The following is a 19,649-nucleotide window of genomic DNA, read 5'->3' as shown; positions in this document are numbered from 1 at the left end:
ACATACCTGTTCTGGCTTTCATAGAATATCGATTCTGCTTTGTATACTGAGTTAAAGGAGGAGTACTATAGGAAGAAAAACTACCAGCAGTAGACTTTAAGTAGGTGTGAACTTAGGTAGTTAAGAAGAGAGAGATGAAACAGAATAAATAGTAGCAAGAGGGTGCAAATTAGCATACCAGCTCCCATCAGTTTACACCCACTTGCTAATGTTCCTTTCCTGCTCTGCCTCAGTGCTGGCCCCTTCTCATGTATTGCACAATATCTGAGTGTCTTAGACTAAATGAGATAAATTCAGGGGTGATGAGTGAAAAGGAGCAAACTGCACACCTTTGTATGCCTGTGTGTGTAGTGAGTCAAGAGTCTGAATCTCAGGAAATATAGCTGAAAATGCATCAGCCAGTCCTCATGGTGCCCACTTCAGAGTTTAGCTCATGGATGGCTGATATATATTGACTAGTATAGGGAAAACCATAATCAGTCAGGTCAGAAGATTCTGATTGTGATTGTCTAATCTAATCTTCTGCCTTATACAGCCTTAGTGCATCATCTAACACCGCATTGACCTGTCCCTAGCTCTCTGCTTTGCAGAAGAGGATCTGCTGCAATGTTTCTGAATTAAACCTCTGGTGTATGGTAATCTTCAAAGATAATGCAGACATAAAGTGCAATTCCTCTCACACCTGTGGTTTTCACTGGATGAACATGGAGTTGGAAGCACTTTTCTTTGGTGTGATATTCTAACAAATCTGTACTAAATTTACCAAAAAAGTATTTATTGAAAAACTTCTGTGGGAGGAAATAATTTTTCCTAATTGCTTATTTGTGCTCTAATCTTACCAAAACCCAAGATGCCATGTCAGGCTTTTGTTCATTAAAAGGAAGGATTGTCTTGCATGGCATCATCCTTCTAATGATCATCCTCTCATTTTGGAAAGTATCTTAAGTAAAACAATATTTGTTTCCCTCCATGATGGGGAATTGTGATTTATGTGTATCCATTGCCATTGAAGGCCATTTAATTACTTGGACAGATATTACACTAGTACTTCACATTCTTGTTGAGTCTCCTAACAGCTGAGTGTCTCACATGTAGTCTTGCTTTCTTCCTCTTTTATCATCAATCACAGGGGATGTCTTACCTGCACTCGAGCAAAACTGAAGTCCATGGTAGACTCAAATCCACAAACTGTGTAGTAGACAATCGCATGGTAGTGAAGATCACTGATTTTGGCTGTAATTCTATTCTGCCTCCAAGAAAAGGTAAAAACAGTACCCAATTAGACTTTCTTTCATGATTTCCAACCCAGGGAATTTTCTTATATTAGAAGTCCTGTAGGGTCTAATTACATCTTGTACAGAGTAAAAAACATATATGATTTTGTTTCTTGTAGCAGCTGTCACACCAAGGCTATCTGAAAACACTGTCTTGTCTTAACACAATGAGAGAATTATTAGCAGGTAGAGAAAGAAATTAGGCAGTGTATGTGAGAAGGAAAGGAAAGATTAATTTTCAACTTATAGTTTAGAAAACAGAGAATTCACATGTGGCTGAGATACAAGAAACGTTTTCAGCATTCAAGGCCTTCATGCAAACAGCTCTCTTCAGCAGTAATGCTGAACTGGTGTGAAAAAAAAAAGAGTTAAGTGCCCCATGGCCTTGTCATTGATCAGATACATGTTACCACAGTGCTCTGTAATTTCATTTAAATATTAACACTCATGACTGATCATCCTTTAAAAAATCTGTAATGATATGCAGTAATAACCTTAATGTCTTTCATTCTTTAGGTTGGAATCTAGCAATATGTGCTTGATCAGACTGGAATAATTTTAACAACTTTTCTTTGCATTTTCTATTCATCTCATATTCGTTGGACATTTCTGTAAAATAGAGCACTCCTTCCTACTCATCTTTTCCTTCTTACTTGACCTTGAGTGAAAAGATGAGCCCATCTGAAATGACGTAATCTCAATCTGTATAGTAGACCTTGGGGTATAATGAGCACAGCATTATGCCACAACTGCTGTATATGACCTGAGAAGAAACTGTGGTTGCAACTAGGTTGAGAGAAATTTTCACATTCAGACATAAACATGCTCAGGAGTAGCAATGAGAACATAAAAAGGAGTAAGAAAAGTGCAGTGAATGTAAGTGCTCTATTCATTCTTTATTTTACAATTTTAATATTTAAATTTATATTTATTACATTGTGATGTATTTATCGTTTTTCATTGCTTGTAAGCATCCTCAAACTTTTGGGCTACTAGATTTCTTTTCCTGAAGAATTAATGTTTCACAAGAGATCTACAGATTCATCGTGGCTGGGTGTTTCAGGCTGATATCATAACATTGTATTCAGTGTCACTATGTTCAGGTCACTATTACATCACCAGCATGTCGTAACAAATTGTCATATCATGGCAGCATTCAGGTTTTGAGGTACAGTGGCAGTTGTTGCACTAGAAATACAGATTAATAATTTCTGTAGCAAGAAAGTGGTTATGAGGAGGAAATATTATGTCAGGCTCAAAAGCACTTGCAAGTTATTTCAACAGATTTATGTTATCAAGGCCGCTGGGAAATATTATAGTCTTCTCATCTGACATCTTGTATAACAAACTCTATGCATCTATACCAGTGGGCTCTGGGATTGACCTGGAAAGACTAAAAGGAAATACCACTGTAGCAAACGGATGCTCTGAGAAGGATCACTCTTTTTCAACTACTTATCTCACTTCCCTCTTTACCTTATCGCCCATTATCATCGGGATCTTCAGACCTGTGGACAGCTCCTGAGCATCTCCGTCATGCTGATGTATCTCAGAAGGGTGATGTGTACAGCTATGGGATCATTGCCCAAGAAATTATTCTACGCAGGGAGACCTTCTACACCAGACACTGCTGGGACAACAAAGGTAAATCCACAGATTTCTCCTTCATTGCAGGCTTCTGGGATGATGTAGCTGTAACTGGCCTGTTCTAAATGTTTTGTGAAAAGCACTGTCTCTGATAGCTGCTTGAACTGCTGCTTCTTTCACTATGTGGTAATTGAAGAGCTTGCTTGAAGGATCTCACTGTGGGGGCAAGCGTCCTTATTCTTCCTAGAAATCAAGTTTGCATTGAGTTTTCTTGCCCTTTCTCCTCCTTTCTCACCTTGGCTACAGCTTTACAAAAATTAACATTATAGAATGCTGTTCAGGCTTACTCTAACATTTAAAGGCCACAAAGGTTTTTCTGTTATAAACTGTGCACAACATATAATAATTCACTCATATTAGGCATTGTAAATCAGCAATGCCATCACAGAACAGCAAAAAGTCAGCAGCAGGAACAGTTGGCGTTTAAAAACCGGCAATTCAGACTTCCTTCAAAAAATTAACTTCAGTCATTTAACTTCTGTCAGAAAAAGCATCTCCTCCTGTACTGCATCCATTAAACCCCATTTTGTGAATTTTATGACAATGTTTTTGAGTGGTTAATGGCTTAGTCAATCCCAGTTCCCAGAATCCAGAACTAGGTATACTAGAACTGACATAAAAGCATGTGTGGGTTTGAGATTTTCCTGGTGACAGTTACCAACAACAAGTTTAGACATTGCCTTTACCTCTGAGTCATTCTGATAGATCCGCCTCACATTTGTTAAAACATCTAGAGCAGCAGCTGGACAGCCTAATAGCTCTTTTCCTGAATTATATTTAGGAATAACTTCTGAGGCACATTCATCATCCTGCATTATCACAACTTTGTGTTCATATTTGGAGAAACACAGTATTTCACATCACCAACTCTTTAATAGAAATGTAGACCTAAGAGATATTAGAAATGCCTGTCCCCCTTCAAGCAAACTCTTCAGGACTCCATGCTTAAGATAAAGCAGAGAAAATAAAAGTTTCTATTCCTTTTTCTTGGGAAGAGGTAGGCACAATCCTCATGAATGCAAGGACTTTACAAGTATCATAGATGGAGAAAGGAAAGAGCAATGCTCTTCCTTGCTCATTTTGACTTGCAAAGTCTTCTGATGGCTTGACTTCACGAACAAAGATTTGGGAAGGGCTTTACCCACGCTTTTGCAAGTGTGAGTAAACCCTTCAGGCCTGTGCAGTGGATTTTTTAGGTGAGGCACAGCGTGCGCGGAACTGGCCCCACCCTTTACACCTGAGGCTTATCTTCCAGGGCCTAGCGAGCTTGGATGGTGACAGCAAAGTCCTCAGATCGTGAGTTTGGTTAGAGTGTCATTCTCTTAGATGGATGGCCTTACAAGGCTAGACGAGCTCCATCTGCCCGGGTTTGAAGTTAGAGTTGTCCTTCTCCTAGGATGGTTGCCCGAAGGCTAGTGAGCCCATCCTACCCATGGACACACTTCGTCTGACCCTTCAGTTGAGACCTATCTGGCATGGGAGACCCTACCAGAGGCATATGCCACCACCAGCATAGCTTTCAACCTCACAAGGGCATGCAAGCTTTTTCCCCACAACAAGGGGGTGTCTGTGAAAGAGACTTGCAAAGTAAATTCATGACAAACTACATTCCATATTTGTTGAGCAGTTACAGTTTTCCTGTGTCACGTTAATGGTTATTAAATTAGTCTCAGACACAGTGTTTCTGGGCTCTTCTGAGATGTGGTGGCATCCTCGCTGCTCTGTGTTTGACCCTGGCTGTCACAGTCACAATCTGGTTCCTTGTTTAAACTTTGACCTGTTTCCTAACACTGCATTTTGTCATTTTAGAAAGACCATCCCTTTCAAATAGCATTAGGTTAATCCATCCAACTGAAAGAATTTTCAGCACCTCTAGATTCTTTGCTGGAGATGGTCACAGGTTATCGGTATGCTTAGTAAGACAGCAATAAACTTACTGGGCCCAAAGCCTGTTTGGTAAGTTTGGATGCAGTTAAATCTGCTTTGTAAACTTCAGTTGAAATATTAAGTTTTCCATTCAGTGAGGACATTGTTTTATCCTGAAAACTTTTTCCTTAAAAGCATTATATAAGATACATATTGCTGATCTAATAGCTTCTGGTATTATTCTTAATGTTTGATTATGCAATTTAAGTAAATGTGTTCAGCCTAGTTTCACCAGTTCATCAAATTTAATGTAACAGGAAGGAATGAGTGTTATTTTATGTTGCTGAAGTGCCTCCTCATTTAAATGTCTGGATTCATTCATTAACCAAGATAAGACGGCAAGAGGGTGGACCATACTTATTCTAACACCTTTGAATTTTTTTTGTGGAATCATCTAACTTTGGAAGACAGTAGGTCAAACTTGGCATGACTATTAATTTACAAATATCTAGGATAAAAAGAGAGAAAAGAATACCAAATTAGAATCAATAGTAATGGGCAAAGAAATGTTCATGTTGCATGTTAGATTAATTTGGTTTTTTAAGTGTCCTGCAGAAAGTCTTTCAATGACTAGACTATCAGAACTTAATCTCTGCAGGTTAGAAGACATGAAACTGGTATTTCAGGACAACTGATATAGCCAGTCCTCCAGGACTTCTTTGACAACAGCAAGGACTGTGTTCAGATTTTAAAAGAGTTGTTTTAAAAACGCTGTACCTAGATTCTGTACACCAACTTAGGCAAATTAAACTCAACATCCAGGTACTCAGCGAGATAATTTTCTCAACCAGCAAATACGTATCCACCAACTTAACATGCAATAATATTGCTATTAATGTGAGAAAAGAAGTCCCACTAACATGATGGGCATACAGAACTGGATTTCTAATGTATAGAAGTAACTAGGTCATAGTCCTCTTCACTGACTTCTCTGCAAGACAGCTGTTAGGCCAACTGGTTGCCCCACTCTTTTGCAGAAACACTTCATTCAGTGCTCAAGACTGAAATCTTGTCACATACCAGTGCTCAATTCAAGCTACCTCCTTGTTCCACTACTTTCTGCCACTGGCTAATTGCAGTGTTGCTAATAGCTGCTGTTACTTCTGCTCCCAGGTGCATGTGCAACATGGAAATTCAGCACATTCCTCTTGCATCCATGAGACTTACAAAGATTGTCTCATCTCAGCCCACAGAAGACTTTTTAGCACTCTCTCCACTCCACAGAATTTGTGAGACTCAAGCCTCATGCTCATTTTCTAGTCTGTAATTTCTCTCACACAAACCTGAAAACTACTGAATCTTTTAAAGTGGTCATGCATATTGGACATGCTTAGGCATCCCTAGCTGTTCTAGACTTGCATATACCATCATGATTACAAACCTTCCTCAAATCATTATATGCTTCCTTCAGTAAAAATGGCTCCCAAATATAATCAGATATTTTTAATAAATGTGTTTCATGCTTGTTCACAGATCTCTTTCAGTTTCTCTTCCTCAGAGGTAAAAAATTGCTTCTCTTTTTTAACTGACTCCCTCTGGAACTGTTGAGGTCTGGAGGAGAAGAACAAAGAGAGAGATTTTTGCTCTAGCTCTCACTGTGCCTAAATCGAGTTGTGCAAATGCAGTCTGCATTCTGACATGTTCAGAATCCAAATAACTTTCATAGAACAGGTTTCATGAATAAAAGTACAAATGAGCTAACAAATGCAATGTTTTTAAACCACATACATTGATAGCCTAGTTTCAAGGAAGCAGAGCATCTGTAGGACGATTTGAACTGCTCTGATGAGAGTTGTATGACTCTGCACTTTTGATCAAGTCACAATGGGCTTTTCACATTGTTTTTTACTATAGCTATACTTCATGCTGAGAGGCACACTAATAATGCCTAACGTTTATTTGGGAAGACGCCATAACCATGTCTACCGTGACCAATAAATACTCATGTACATTCCTATTCATTTTGCTTTCAGGTACCTTCAAGCCAGCCTGATTTGATCTTGTGCCATATATTTAGAAAAGCTCCAAAGTTGAAATTCACATCAAAATGAGGGAACTCTTTAAGGCTTCTATTTATACAGTGACTTGTAACACCATAGGACATTATCCACACGGAATGTCCTTCTTACATTTTTTGTTTAAAAGTTTTCCTCTTTTTCCTGTGTTAGAGAAACTTTACAGAGTGGAGAGTGGCAAAGGAGTGAAGCCTTTCCGACCAGACCTGTCATTGGAAACAGTGGGAGAAAGACAGATGGAAGTAAGCTAATAATTAACTGGGTGAAGGGCAGAAATCCTGGCCCAGCTAGAGCTCATGATCATGGGATGATGAAAGCTTTGCATATCTTATGCCAAATGCCCTAACCTCATGGGAAAAAATGGTATTCAATAGTTGTTACCAGTGAAATGAAATACAACTCGTGAGAATTATTTCACTGGAAAGAAATGGACGCTTATATGGTGCCACTCTGCTGACCCGTTTTAGATATCTTTAAGACGGGATGAATCACACCTCAAATATACCTCTCTCAACTGATTATATAGCCCCTAAGGCTTCCTGCTTGGGTGAAAATGTTTGTATGGCAGACATCATCATATTCATCAATGAACCTCATTCTTTTTGGCTGAATCATTTGTTTCAGAAAAATCCTGGACTCACGATATTGGAAATATAATTACCACATCATTTACCTCCATGTCAATAACTGTATCTGGCACTAGCTGCAAGACTGGATCCATTTACTTGCCTTTTATTGATGTACTGCAAATTCAAATTCAAGTTATGATCATGTCACTAGTCACCACAGAGTTAAATTTAAGATGCCTGCAATGAGTGTCCTAACCATTGATTCAAAGCAGTTAGTCACACATTTTAATATGTTGCCCGTCAAGAGTAACCAGAAATTCCCTAATGAACTATTGCTGTTTAGCACCATTAACCTTCTATATCCATTACTCAGATGGACTTTCCTTAAATTTTTGTTTTAAGGTGTATACACTAGTGAAGAGCTGCTGGGAAGAAGATCCAGAGAAAAGGCCAGACTTTAAGAAAATTGAGAATACTTTGGCTAAAATATTCAGGTGAGCAGCAGGAGCTCTGTTTCTTAAGATGCTCCAAACTCCTCCTAAGTAAGCTCATGTGATTATGATTCAGTGGAAAAACTGAGTGTCTTCACTTAGATCCTCTTTTATTCCTTGGCATTAAAGTAGGTGAGCACGTGCACATGTATACGTACATGGGTGTACATGAGCATCTATGCATATATTAACTGAGTGAGGGTAAGACTATCACCATACCTCAAATTGTTACATTGTGAAAGTAGCAAGCTGGATAATTAGAGATTTAAACCATTTAAGTAATTCACCCCCTGTCTCTAGTCAAGAGTTGGATAGTGACTCATGTTTTCTAAGTTTCAGGAAATGAGAGCACATAAATGTTTGGAGGATGATTAGAAAGTTTGAATGAGCTAGGTTGTGCCATACAGGAGCTTGGATGGTCCCAAATTAAGCTGACTAGAAGTGTTGGGTTGTAACTCACCAGAAATATTAATTACAGGGGTTTATTGGTATAAAGCTGTGGCATAGTAAGGGCCATAGCTGGACAAACAATGTGGAGTTATGCAGGCCTTTAACCTGGCCAATGCTGCATTGTTCCTACAGAGTTTGGTCTGAATTGATTATTTTGATGTCCAAACAATGGGCTTTTGATCGCTTCTCTGGGGATATTGCTTCCCATTTTTTTAAACTCTCCTCATCAACAAACCACAACAGTACTTGTATCATTTCACATTTTACATGGGCAGAAGGACAACTGTGCTATGCGTAACTGAGTATATCAGTTGAATAATCTTACTGCAGATGAACAGAAAGACCTGGTTCAGCTCCTAAGCCCCCATCTTACAAAAGCAGAGAGGTTGCCTCTTGCCACATGCAGTGTCTCATTCTCCCCATGGGGGAGTCTAAGATGGTGCATCCCTGACATAAAGATTTGTTTGAAATGAGAGTGGTTTTAAAGTCCAGTTGGGTACAATCTGACCCTAATCTGACTTTTCCAGTGAGCCTGGCCTCATCTACTTTCAGGCTGATCTGGCAAGTGCAGGCTGCCCAGACAAACAGAGGTTATGAGTGACTCATGTTACCATACCTTTGCTTCCAGGAGTTAGTAGGCTGGAGTCTGCAGGATCTTGTGAGTAAAACTAGCCCAGGAGCTGCTAATTGTTCCATTGAATTGCTCTGTCTTCCACACAGGCAGCCCAAAATTGTGTTAATGCTTCTGGCTGAAGTCTCCATCTAAATGTTTGACGCAATTTACTACCTACTATCTTTAGCTTCTTCTTAGCATTCAAGTTGACAGTTACTTTTTATAAACGAATGTTCACAGATTACCCAAGGTAACCTGGAGCTGACAATAATAGCAGAGATAGGTGGTTTAAGAGTTCCTTAAGAATTGCTAGCTTCAATCGAGAAACATGAATCACAGACTTTTGATTCATATATATGTATGTCCTCCAAGCAAGAAAAAGATGATGTATTTGAGGCACTGTGCATTCTAACTACATGGAAGTAAAACACTGGAGAAGTTTCCATTGCTCCTTTTTGGCCTCTTTTTTTGCCTCGCTCAACAATGTGCTTCTGTCAACCTTTCTTTTTGGCTCTTGTGTGTATCTTCGCAGTAACTACCATGGCCAGACCAATGAAAGCTACATGGATACCCTGATCCGGCGTCTACAGCTGTATTCCCGGAATCTGGAGCACCTGGTGGAGGAAAGGACAGAGCTATATAAAGCAGAGCGAGACAGAGCAGACAGGCTTAACTTCATGTTACTTCCAAGGTAACTGGCCAGGAGGATTTTGACTGTCATTTTTTTACATATATCACCTGATTCTTGGAGAGTGAGGGTTGGAATTAATATTAATCTTCCATTTCATTCCCCTCTCATCTGATCCTGGTAGGGAGGAAAGAAGAAGAAGCTGTTCTTGAAGTCTCCACAGTATAGTGGAGTTTCATGCCAAGATGGTACTGGGACCCATTACCTTCCCCAATCTCTCTTCATGCACAGGATCTCCCTTTCCAGTACAAACCTCTTTTCCACTGCCTTTCTGGGAACACATAGAGCTCTGCTCTGCTCCAGCAGAACAGACTGTAGTAGGAGTGTAGAAGGAGTGTCTCCAGTTGGAGAGCAGAAGTGCAGCCCAGTTTCAGTCTGGGGTTTAGTAATGCAGCAGAAGGGCTGAGGTGGGCTGGGCCATTCTGGGCCATACAGGGCTTCAGAGTATGATAGGACAAGTATTATTGACACAATAGTGAAACTATCCTGGTATGTCATTACTATATTTGAGGGTATTTAAGTAGTCAGGGTATTGATTTTATGACTAATCTTTTTTTTAAAAAAGTGGCTGTTCAATCCAGTTTTGGTGAAAATGGTGTGGCTGTGTAGACTATGTAATAAGAAATTTATGTTTCCTTCTACTCTTTTTATTTCCACCACTCTATTGTCTTATTGTAGATGGAACACAGCGTTGTGCAACACCTATAATTTTCTGGGACTCCTGCTATTATTCTCTTTCAATATGTCCACTAGGAACAGGTATTTTCCTGGATTTAGAAATGGAAGAAAATGAAGGTCCCTCTGAATAGATATTGACTGTCATGGAACTGAGTTTTTGTTCCATAAAATTATTATGGTATCTCATTTGAAATCAAGATGAGGTGATGTAATTATTCGGATGAAATTACTTCTCTACTGGAAAAACAGACAAATATGTCTGTTCTTACTTATTGTGTGGGTAGAATCTAGATCTACATGTCAGAATTTTCAGAATTTCAGTTTTAAATTTGACTCAATATTGCTATTCCTGACCTTACACAAGAAGCTCAGTTAACTGTGTCTCAGTTTCCTCATGGCTATTAATACACTTGAATTCTGTAAGGCTGTAGCACATTAATTAACATTTTAAGTGCTTTGAGGTTCCTGGCTGAAAGATTATGGGCATCTTAAACATACTTACAGTGGCAGTTTTCAGCAAACTGATGTTTCCTACATAGAAAGCAATTATCTGGTTGGGTTGCACGAAAAAATATCTTTAATATTAAACACTACTCATCTGTCTTCCTGCCTTCTCTGTTTACACAGGCCAGTAGTAAAGTCTTTGAAGGAAACTGGTCTGGTAGAACCAGAGCTATTTGAAGAAGTCACTATCTACTTCAGTGACATTGTTGGCTTCACCACACTCTGCAAATACAGCACCCCTATGGAGGTGGTAGATATGCTGAATGATATCTATAAGAACTTTGACCACATTCTTGACCATCATGATGTTTACAAGGTGATTAGCTCTGCACTTTTGCTCACTTAACAATCAGAGGATGCACAAATCAAATTGCATGATGTGGTAGACTTGGGAATCTCCCTTCTAAGCAAAGACGAAAGAAGCAATGTGCCTACTTATACTGAATTTTCTATACTAAGTGGTAATAGATTCACTAACTGGAATGCTGGGTACAGTTATAAACACTTATATACCAAGGAGGTTTCAGCTACTTTAAATTAATCAATCAATCTTGCTGTCCAGGGAAGAAATGTTTAATCATGAACAAGAAGATCTGATACAACCTTTCTGCTTTTAACTAAATATGTAATTTGCCATATCTGCAGGTAATGAGCTCCAATTTTGTTACCACAGGTGGAGACCATTGGTGATGCTTACATGGTGGTGAGTGGTTTACCTAACAGGAATGGCAACCGGCATGCAGTAGACATCTCCATGATGGCTCTGGACATCCTCAGCTTCATGGGATCTTTTGAACTGAGGCATCTGCCAGGTCTGCCTGTTTGGATTCGAATTGGAATTCACTCTGGTACGCAATAGTGCTAGATCAACAATGACAATGTTGTTGCCTTGGTTTACATCATACACAATTGCTTTCCTCACGAAGTGTCAGGTTGAAAACAATGTACCTGCAGGAAAAGCAACAGAAATAAATAAGCCATTGATTTGCCCCCCTGTAGTAAAATAGCCCATATCCATTCACTCATAGCTTAGTCAGTAGCTAGGAAGAGCAACTACCATTGTTCCTGGTATGATTAAGCCAGTTGTATCAAATAAGCCTTCACAGATCACTCCTCCCTGACCAAAGTGGGGAACAGTCATGGCCAGCTATGCATGTCTAGCCAAAAAATGCAAGCCTGTATTTTACACTTTTGGAAGCAAAAATTCTGTCAAGCCTACATGGGAATTAATGTTTTAATTTATCCCTATAAATACTTTTCATCAAAGGGGAATTGCAGATAGCTCAACAATCCGAAGTACTTTGGGAAATTTTATTTCCACTTGTTTCAACAACCACCTGAACACCAACTGCCAGGGGAGGAACGTATTGCTGAAAATTACTGAGGCACTGGGAAACAGCTTGAGGCATCACTATGGACCTCTCCATAATGAAGTTTATTCTTTTTTTCTCTTGCTTCAAAAACTGACAGCTAGTAACTGTGCTTTTTTTCTGCACTGAAATTGTGTTTAAATACAATTAACACTGTGCACCTGTGTACTTTTTATGCTTTTGTTGGATTATGTAAGACTAACAGAGCTGGTCTAGCTTTGGAGTAAAAGGGGAGACCACTAGACTCTTCAGAAAGTGAGGTACAGAGTATTGCTGTTGGTGAGGAATGCAGAGCTCCAGCAGGCACCGCACTGCTCTGCAACAGTGAGACACCTTCCAAACAATCTCTTGATCTACCTTTTAACATTCTCTGCATCCCATTTCTAGGTCCATGTGCAGCTGGTGTGGTTGGAATAAAAATGCCTCGTTACTGTTTGTTTGGAGATACGGTGAACACAGCTTCGCGGATGGAATCCACGGGTTTGCGTAAGTATTTCATTTTAGCTGTCAGTGTAACAGGACCAAAGGCTGTTGGTTAGTCTGTGACTGAACTGTCTGCTTTCAGCTGAAAACAATTTATTATCAGCTTGCAGAAGTTTTAAAGATGAAGAAGCTCTATTTGTTTTGATTATTAATTATTTCACTGTCGGAAGTGACAGCGGACACTTCACTAAGCATGTTCCTTGGTCATGCTTCAGTACTGGTGATGGGGAGTACATAGGCCGAATCACTGTCTGAGTTCTCCCAGAAAACATGATACTCATGTGTCTGGAATTCAGTTTTACTCTATGAAGTGTAGATTTTTAGTTTGACTGGAATTGTGTTACAACTTTGCTGTGAAAATATGAAAACTATATTTTAAATTGAAGCAATTATGTCTTCACCATTAAGGAACTGTGCCAAGAGTCAGTTTGTCTTTCTTCGACCAAATGTCTTCACACAACTATCTTTATTTAGGTAATTCCCAATAACTCTGTTCCCTTTTGGCATCTAAATACTACAGATACATTGGTCACCTGTATTTCAGAACAATAGCTGTACCAGCAATTCCTCCCTAAATACAGTGCTATATAGTGGAGTCAGAGTTTTTGTACAGCAATGTAACTGATTCTCATTTAATTTGACTCTCAGAATTTATGTTGATAATAGTTGAAGGAGTTTCTGCTATAGCACCAGTTATATACTTACACCCTATATACTTAATATGATTAGGTGGAATGTTTCCAGGTTGAGCTTTCATTGTCTCTTTAATTTTTAGCTTTAAGGATTCATGTAAGTGGTTCCACTATTAACATCCTGAAAAGAACAGACTGCCCATTCCAGTATGAAGTGAGAGGAGAAACGTACTTGAAGGTAATCTTTACCACGTCTAGTGTGAGGTGTCCCTGCTCATGGCAGGGGGGTGGAACTAGATGATCTTAGGGTCCTTTCCAACCCAAACTATTCTATGATTCTATGTAAATGCATGAACACTGAGAAAAAGGGTAGCATAAAAGCATCACATAGCTGAGACTACCCTGCAGCTTCATTAACAGCTGGGGAACAAGGTTGGGGGGATGGGGAACATCAACTGGCATCACAGTCTCTAGTGGTTGAAGACACTTCTATAAAGACAATGAAGGCAATGAAGAACTCCCTAAGTCATAAATTAAAGCAACATAAGGATGTGGAGAAGAAATGAAACATATCATGTGTAACAGAAAACTGTAGAGTGAATTAATCTGATGGAAGGGAAGCTAAATCTATTGCTAATTTCCTCATGCTCTGATAGCTGACTGTCTATCTAACAATCCATTTATTTCAGTCTGCTACACTTGGCAGATTCTGTACTTGGGAACTGGTGGCAGGCAGCACAGCTCACCTCTGTGCAGCTGCATCTCCCCCATTATTCTTCTTCTCACATCTGATTTTTATTCCTTTGCTGTAAGCATCAGTTACTGAAAACAAGCAAAGGCAAACACATCAATACGCAATACAGTATTAAGTGAATTAACAATGGGAAATTGTATTCTAATCCTGAAATGGTGCTTTCTCTTTGTCATACATTTTTAGGGCAGAGGAACAGAGATTACCTACTGGTTGACAGGTTCTGAGGACAAGAAATACAATCTCCCAACACCTCCCTCTGTGTAAGATGGTCTTTATATGTGAAAAGGGAAGAGAAATTCCCAGTTTTTGCACTTTAGCCTTCACTGTTCCTCCCTGGCATTTCTTGTTTTTTTTCATGTCACTCAACTTGCTTTCAACAGTTAGAGGCTTAACAGCGTATATGCATATAAACATGCAAACATTCTTGACGTGGGACTATGTGTGTACTGAAGGTTGGAACTAGATGATCTTAAGGTCCTTTCCAACCCTAAGTATTCTATGGTTCTATGACATATATATATATATAAGTGCTTAATGGGTTCATTTCCTTGGAAGGGAAATAACACAGGACAAGTTCTGATGTGGTAAGTGCAGAAAATACACATGGAAAGTACATGTCTCTGGGCTGCACAGGAAATACTGTGAACATCACTTCTATGGTGCATTGCATTTGTAAACTCAGAACTCTTTTTTTTTTTTTTTTAATCAATATGATCTGTTGAGATGATCAGAATTATAAAATTGCTAATTCTTCTGGAATTCAACTATTGAAAGTACCTATTAAGCTGTATCACTGTCGTCTGTGATAGTTTTGGTTTTGCTTCCTCATATAGGTTGTGACTGATAAAGTTGCCCCTTAAAATTGTCATATATGGGGTACTCCAGAAATTTATGAAGAAAATGTATGAAAAGTGGCAATTTAGTTACTGAAGGACACTTGAAGTTGAATAAGGAAAGGGCTGGTGCCAGTAATGGTGTTGAAAGCTACAATCTATTTGATTGGGAGTGAATCTAATTAATTCTTCCTTTTCATGCAAATGATCATGATTTTTTTTAAGGTCTATAATGACACTGTGCAGAGTCACGGATCTATACTATTTGGACAAATCACATGGAAATCCTGAATTCTGTTCACAAATCCAGAACCTGAATATGGTTCTGTGCACACTTTTTATCAGTAGCATGTGAATGTGATTAACATGGGATAGAGATGTTTTAAAAAACACTGGGGATCACTACAAACATGCAAATCACTGATTTTTGATTTTCCATCCTTCTGCTTCTAGGGAGAACCAGCAGCGGTTACAAGATGACCTAGCAGAGATGATAACCAATATTCTTCAGAAAAGGAAAAATGAAGGATCCAAGACACATAAGCTTTCACGGGTAGCTAGTTACCGATCAGGTACCCTGGAATACCTACAACTGGTCAGCACAGAGAATTATGACACATATATTTAAAACTGGATGTCTAGTATGACTCAAAAAGCTGCAGCAGCTCTCTGAAGGACTTCATATAAAGCCTGGAGGCTTATACTCTCAGCTAGAGGAGAAGGAAAATATCTTTTCAAGCATCCTTTCAACCAGCTGACCTGCTATCAGTAAATTAAACCTCTCTTCACTGTAATGTCGAAATTGTTGGATGACTTCAGTAAGACACATGCAACCTGATTGAGGTAAATGAAAATATCTGCATTTGAGTCTGGAAAATATTTGGTTTTGTTTGTCTTGGTTAGTTTTTTAAATGGTATAGCCTGTTCAATAATCCACTTCTGAAAATATTCATAGCAAAGCCTTAATTTGCCAAGATTTTTAGATGTTGTATTTAATTTGCAATTTCTATTTGAAGAAAGATTTGGTGTAATATATTTGAAAATATCATTAAACATGTAATACGTAAATCCTGGACATGTTGCCATTTTGCTTCTTCTGTTGGTTTCCCCTGTGTCTCACATGTTTTGTTTAATCAAGTTGACATTGTTCAAGAGACAACACTTCTGTTATTTACCTTGGGAGATTAGTCCAGAAGCTGTATGGTTTCTAAAGCTTATCTGAATCTCTTGAGCTTGCAAAATGAGACTGGAAATCTTGCAAAAACAGACACTTTCACATCTTTTCTCCATTTCTGCTTCTGCCCCCAAGCCAGAAGTGCAACAGAAATGAAGAAACCCAACTTACTGAACTTAAACCTCAGAAACTTTCAATTCAGCTTTTGGATAAAGTTTCACAACCAGGCAAAACTCAGGTTTTACTCAAGTGACTTGCTCATTAACTGACACCATGGCATTTATATTAATAAACAGCTGTAAAAAGCAACCAAAACAGGGGAGGCATGTAAAAGAAAATCAGCAATCACATGAAGAAATAACAACTAGTCACTGAAACTTTTGCAAAGGCCTTTTGGGCATTGGTGGCTTTCAAAGCAGAGCTACTTCTTTCACCACTGTCAAATATTGGTCGGTATTCAAACCATAGAACTTGGTGCAAAGTCATTCTTTTATTTTTTTGAACAGCATCTTTGTTCAAGTAAACAAAATATTTTAAAAAGATTTAAGCCAGTTGCCTTTGTTTTTTTTCTCTGTCAACATGTATTGGCTTTGTAGGAAAACACAAAAATAGAACAACCTAGGTGTAAACACACAGAAGTGCAAAAGTTCCTGGAAAAATTAAATCATGAGGTGCTGTAGGGCTTACACTTTTGCCTAATGAATGTAAATTCGTACACCGAGGAACATGATATAGACAGAAACAGCAGATAACATGTAACCAACAGCCACAGCTTTCAGATTATATGTAATCAGTTTTAAACTTGGACTGGCACTAATCATAGAACCTTAGAATCACAGACTGATTTGGGTTGGAAAGGACCTTAAGTTCCAACCCCAGACATCTCACATAGACCATGTCACCCAAAGCTATGTCCAGCCTGTCCTTTATCACTGCCAGGGATGGAGCATTCACAAGTTCCTTGGGCAACCTGCTCCAGTGCCTCACCACCCTCATAGTAAAGAACTTCCTTATATCTAACCTGAACTTCCACTGTTTCAGTTTGGATCCATCACCCCTTGTCCTACCACTACAGTCCCTAATGAAGAGTCCCTCTCCATCATCCTTATAGGCCCCCTTCAGATACTGGAAGGCTGCTATGAGGTCTCCAAGCAGCTTCTCTTCTCCAGGCTGAATAGCCCCAACTTTCTCAGCCTGTCTTCATATGAGAGGTGCTGCAGCTCCCTTATCATCCTTGTGGCTCTCCTCTGGACCTGCTCCAACAGCTCCATGTCCTTCTTACGTTGATGATACCAGAACAGCACACAATACTCCAAGTTGGGTTATAATACCATACCGTCTTCTGTCTGTATCCTAATGGAAACATTCATTGGGATGAAGATAGAGAAAAAAAAGAAGACTGGTATTCTAAAAATGGTATTAAACCTATTGACATAGGTTTAAGAATATCAGTACAGTATAGAAGTACAAAGTCTGCTATTTCCTACCTCGTTGTGCAAATCAACAGGCCTTGTCTCTATGCCTGCATTCTTGGGTGCAACTGCTGCACTACTTTGCATCAACTGGGCTGTCCTGGTTGCTGTAGCTGATACGCTCAGCAAGCATAGCTGTACGGCAGTGACAAGCGTCACTTGGACTCTTCTTGCCTGAAGAAGCCCACTACTACTATCTTAATCAGATCTGCTCTAATCTTTGAAGTGATGTAAGTAAGTCTATTCTTAAAGAGGAGCTTTACGGGTTCCATTCTTGACACCTCTGAGATACAAATTATTTTAAAGTAGATGTCTGTTGACGCTTATGGAGACAAACAGTATTTAGTTTTCAGTAGCCCTTCTCTTTCCTGCATTCTTCAGATCGTAAATTTCATACAATTCTTTGAAGATAAATAGTTTCCTTAGCAATGAGATTATGGATCTATCTTCTCGTAGGTTTGTTTTCTATGTGGTTTTGTTCCTGCACCTATCTGTCAATCATACATCACAATAAAATAATTTTTTACTATTGTCGTGGTTTAAACCCAGTCAGGTAACTTGTTCACTCACTCCCAGTGAGTGGTGCCGAGCTGACAACAATCGAGGTCCGTCCCCCCCCCTGCACCGGGGCTCTCCCCTTTCCCGCTCCCGGAGGAACGGGGAGGAGGATTGAAGAGTGCAACTCCTACGGGTTGAGACAAGAACAGTCCAGCAACCAATGTACAACACAAATCACCACCGCTACTATCAACTACAACAATGATAAGGGAAAATAACAAGGGAAGAGAATACGATACCACCGGCCAAGAAAACAAGTCCCACCCAGAAGACCATGTCCTTCCGGGTAACTCCCAGTTACCCCCCACCCCGGGCATGACGTGCTGTGGTATGGAATACCTCCCTGGCTAGGCCGGGTCAGGCGCCCCATCTCTGCTTCCTCACAGCTTCCCCTCCTCCCTGGCAGAGCATGAGCCTCACAAAGTCCTTGGTCAGGGTAAACATCACTTAGCAACAACCGAAAACATTGGCTTCACCAACACTGTCCCCAGGCTGGAAGTCAAAACACAGCACTGCACCAGCTAACACAAAGGAAAAACATGACTGCGACTGCTGAACTCAGGACAACTATTCTTTTAAAAAATTTGCTCCTGGTTTCTGTTTTGAATCTCTCTTGGACTCAATTTCTTACCATTGCATCTTGCTATCAAATATTAGATCAGAGCCCTCTACCATCAGAAATCTGTCAGAAATCATTCACCTCTCCTGTTTTGTTTTTTTTTTTTATTTTAACAGTGAAATGTTATATTAAAAACTTCATGTGAGTTCTCTGAGTGGAATGGATTTTCGTGGCACCATCACCATTCATTTCAATTTAACTCACACAAAAATAAAATTTCTGTGAATCTATAGCTTTGAAGCATGAGGTAGTGAAACTTTCCAAATACACATCAGAGCTTTGTAGTTTTGGTCATATTCAGACTCCCCCCATTTCTCCATCTCATTTTTGTCACGCACAGACTCATAGAATGGTTTGGGTTGGAAGGGATCTTAAGATCTTGTAGTTCCAAGCCCTCTCCCATGGGCAGGAACACCTATATGCCCTTGTAAAAAGTCCCTCTCCAGATTTCTTGTAGGCCCCTTTAGGCACTGGAAGCTGCTCTAAGGTCTCCCCAGATCCTTCCCTTCTCCAAGCTGAACAAACCCGACTCCCTCAGCTGGTCTTCATAGGAAAGGTGTTCTAGCCCCTGAATCATCTTCATGGGCCTCCTCTGGACTTGCTTGAGCAAGTGCTATGTTGGAGGCCTCAGAGCTGAATGCAGTACTCCAGATGGGGTCTTATGAAAGCAGAGGGGGAGAATCACCTCCCTGGACCTGCTGGCCATGCTTCTTTTAATGCAGCCTGGGATATGGTTAGCTTTACTGGGCTGCAAGTTCACATTGCTGGGTCAATTTTGAGCTTCTCATCAACTAACACCCCTTCAAGTCTGCCTTAGGGCTGCTCTCAATCCATTCTCTGCCCAGCCTGTAGTTGTGCTTGAGAATGCTCTAACCCAGGTGCAGCTGAATTTGCCTTGT

The 19,649-nt window shown here is 39.7% G+C and overlaps 1 protein-coding gene across 1 annotated transcript in view; it reads left to right on the top strand.

Moving 5' to 3' along the window:
* The window catches only part of GUCY2C (guanylate cyclase 2C), a 45,119-nt gene extending 28,471 nt beyond the window's left edge, over positions 1-16,648 (top strand). The window contains exons 16-26 of the mRNA XM_062624170.1: positions 1,130-1,262; positions 2,781-2,918; positions 7,016-7,104; positions 7,834-7,925; positions 9,518-9,676; positions 10,979-11,171; positions 11,529-11,703; positions 12,613-12,711; positions 13,484-13,578; positions 14,278-14,354; positions 15,381-16,648. Of these exons, the coding sequence (XP_062480154.1) occupies positions 1,130-1,262; positions 2,781-2,918; positions 7,016-7,104; positions 7,834-7,925; positions 9,518-9,676; positions 10,979-11,171; positions 11,529-11,703; positions 12,613-12,711; positions 13,484-13,578; positions 14,278-14,354; positions 15,381-15,555 (1,425 nt within the window). The 3' untranslated portion in view covers positions 15,556-16,648. The remainder of the gene's footprint in view (positions 1-1,129; positions 1,263-2,780; positions 2,919-7,015; positions 7,105-7,833; positions 7,926-9,517; positions 9,677-10,978; positions 11,172-11,528; positions 11,704-12,612; positions 12,712-13,483; positions 13,579-14,277; positions 14,355-15,380) is intronic.
* The last annotated feature ends 3,001 nt before the right edge of the window (positions 16,649-19,649 follow it).

This window comes from Pezoporus occidentalis, unplaced genomic scaffold (genome assembly GCF_034315485.1).
Source record: "Pezoporus occidentalis ecotype Australia unplaced genomic scaffold, CSIRO_AGI_Poc_V1 ctg263, whole genome shotgun sequence".
Taxonomy (NCBI): Eukaryota; Metazoa; Chordata; class Aves; order Psittaciformes; family Psittacidae; genus Pezoporus; species Pezoporus occidentalis.
Note: the sequence above shows the minus strand (reverse complement) of the source record. Positions and strands in the feature narration are given on the sequence as shown.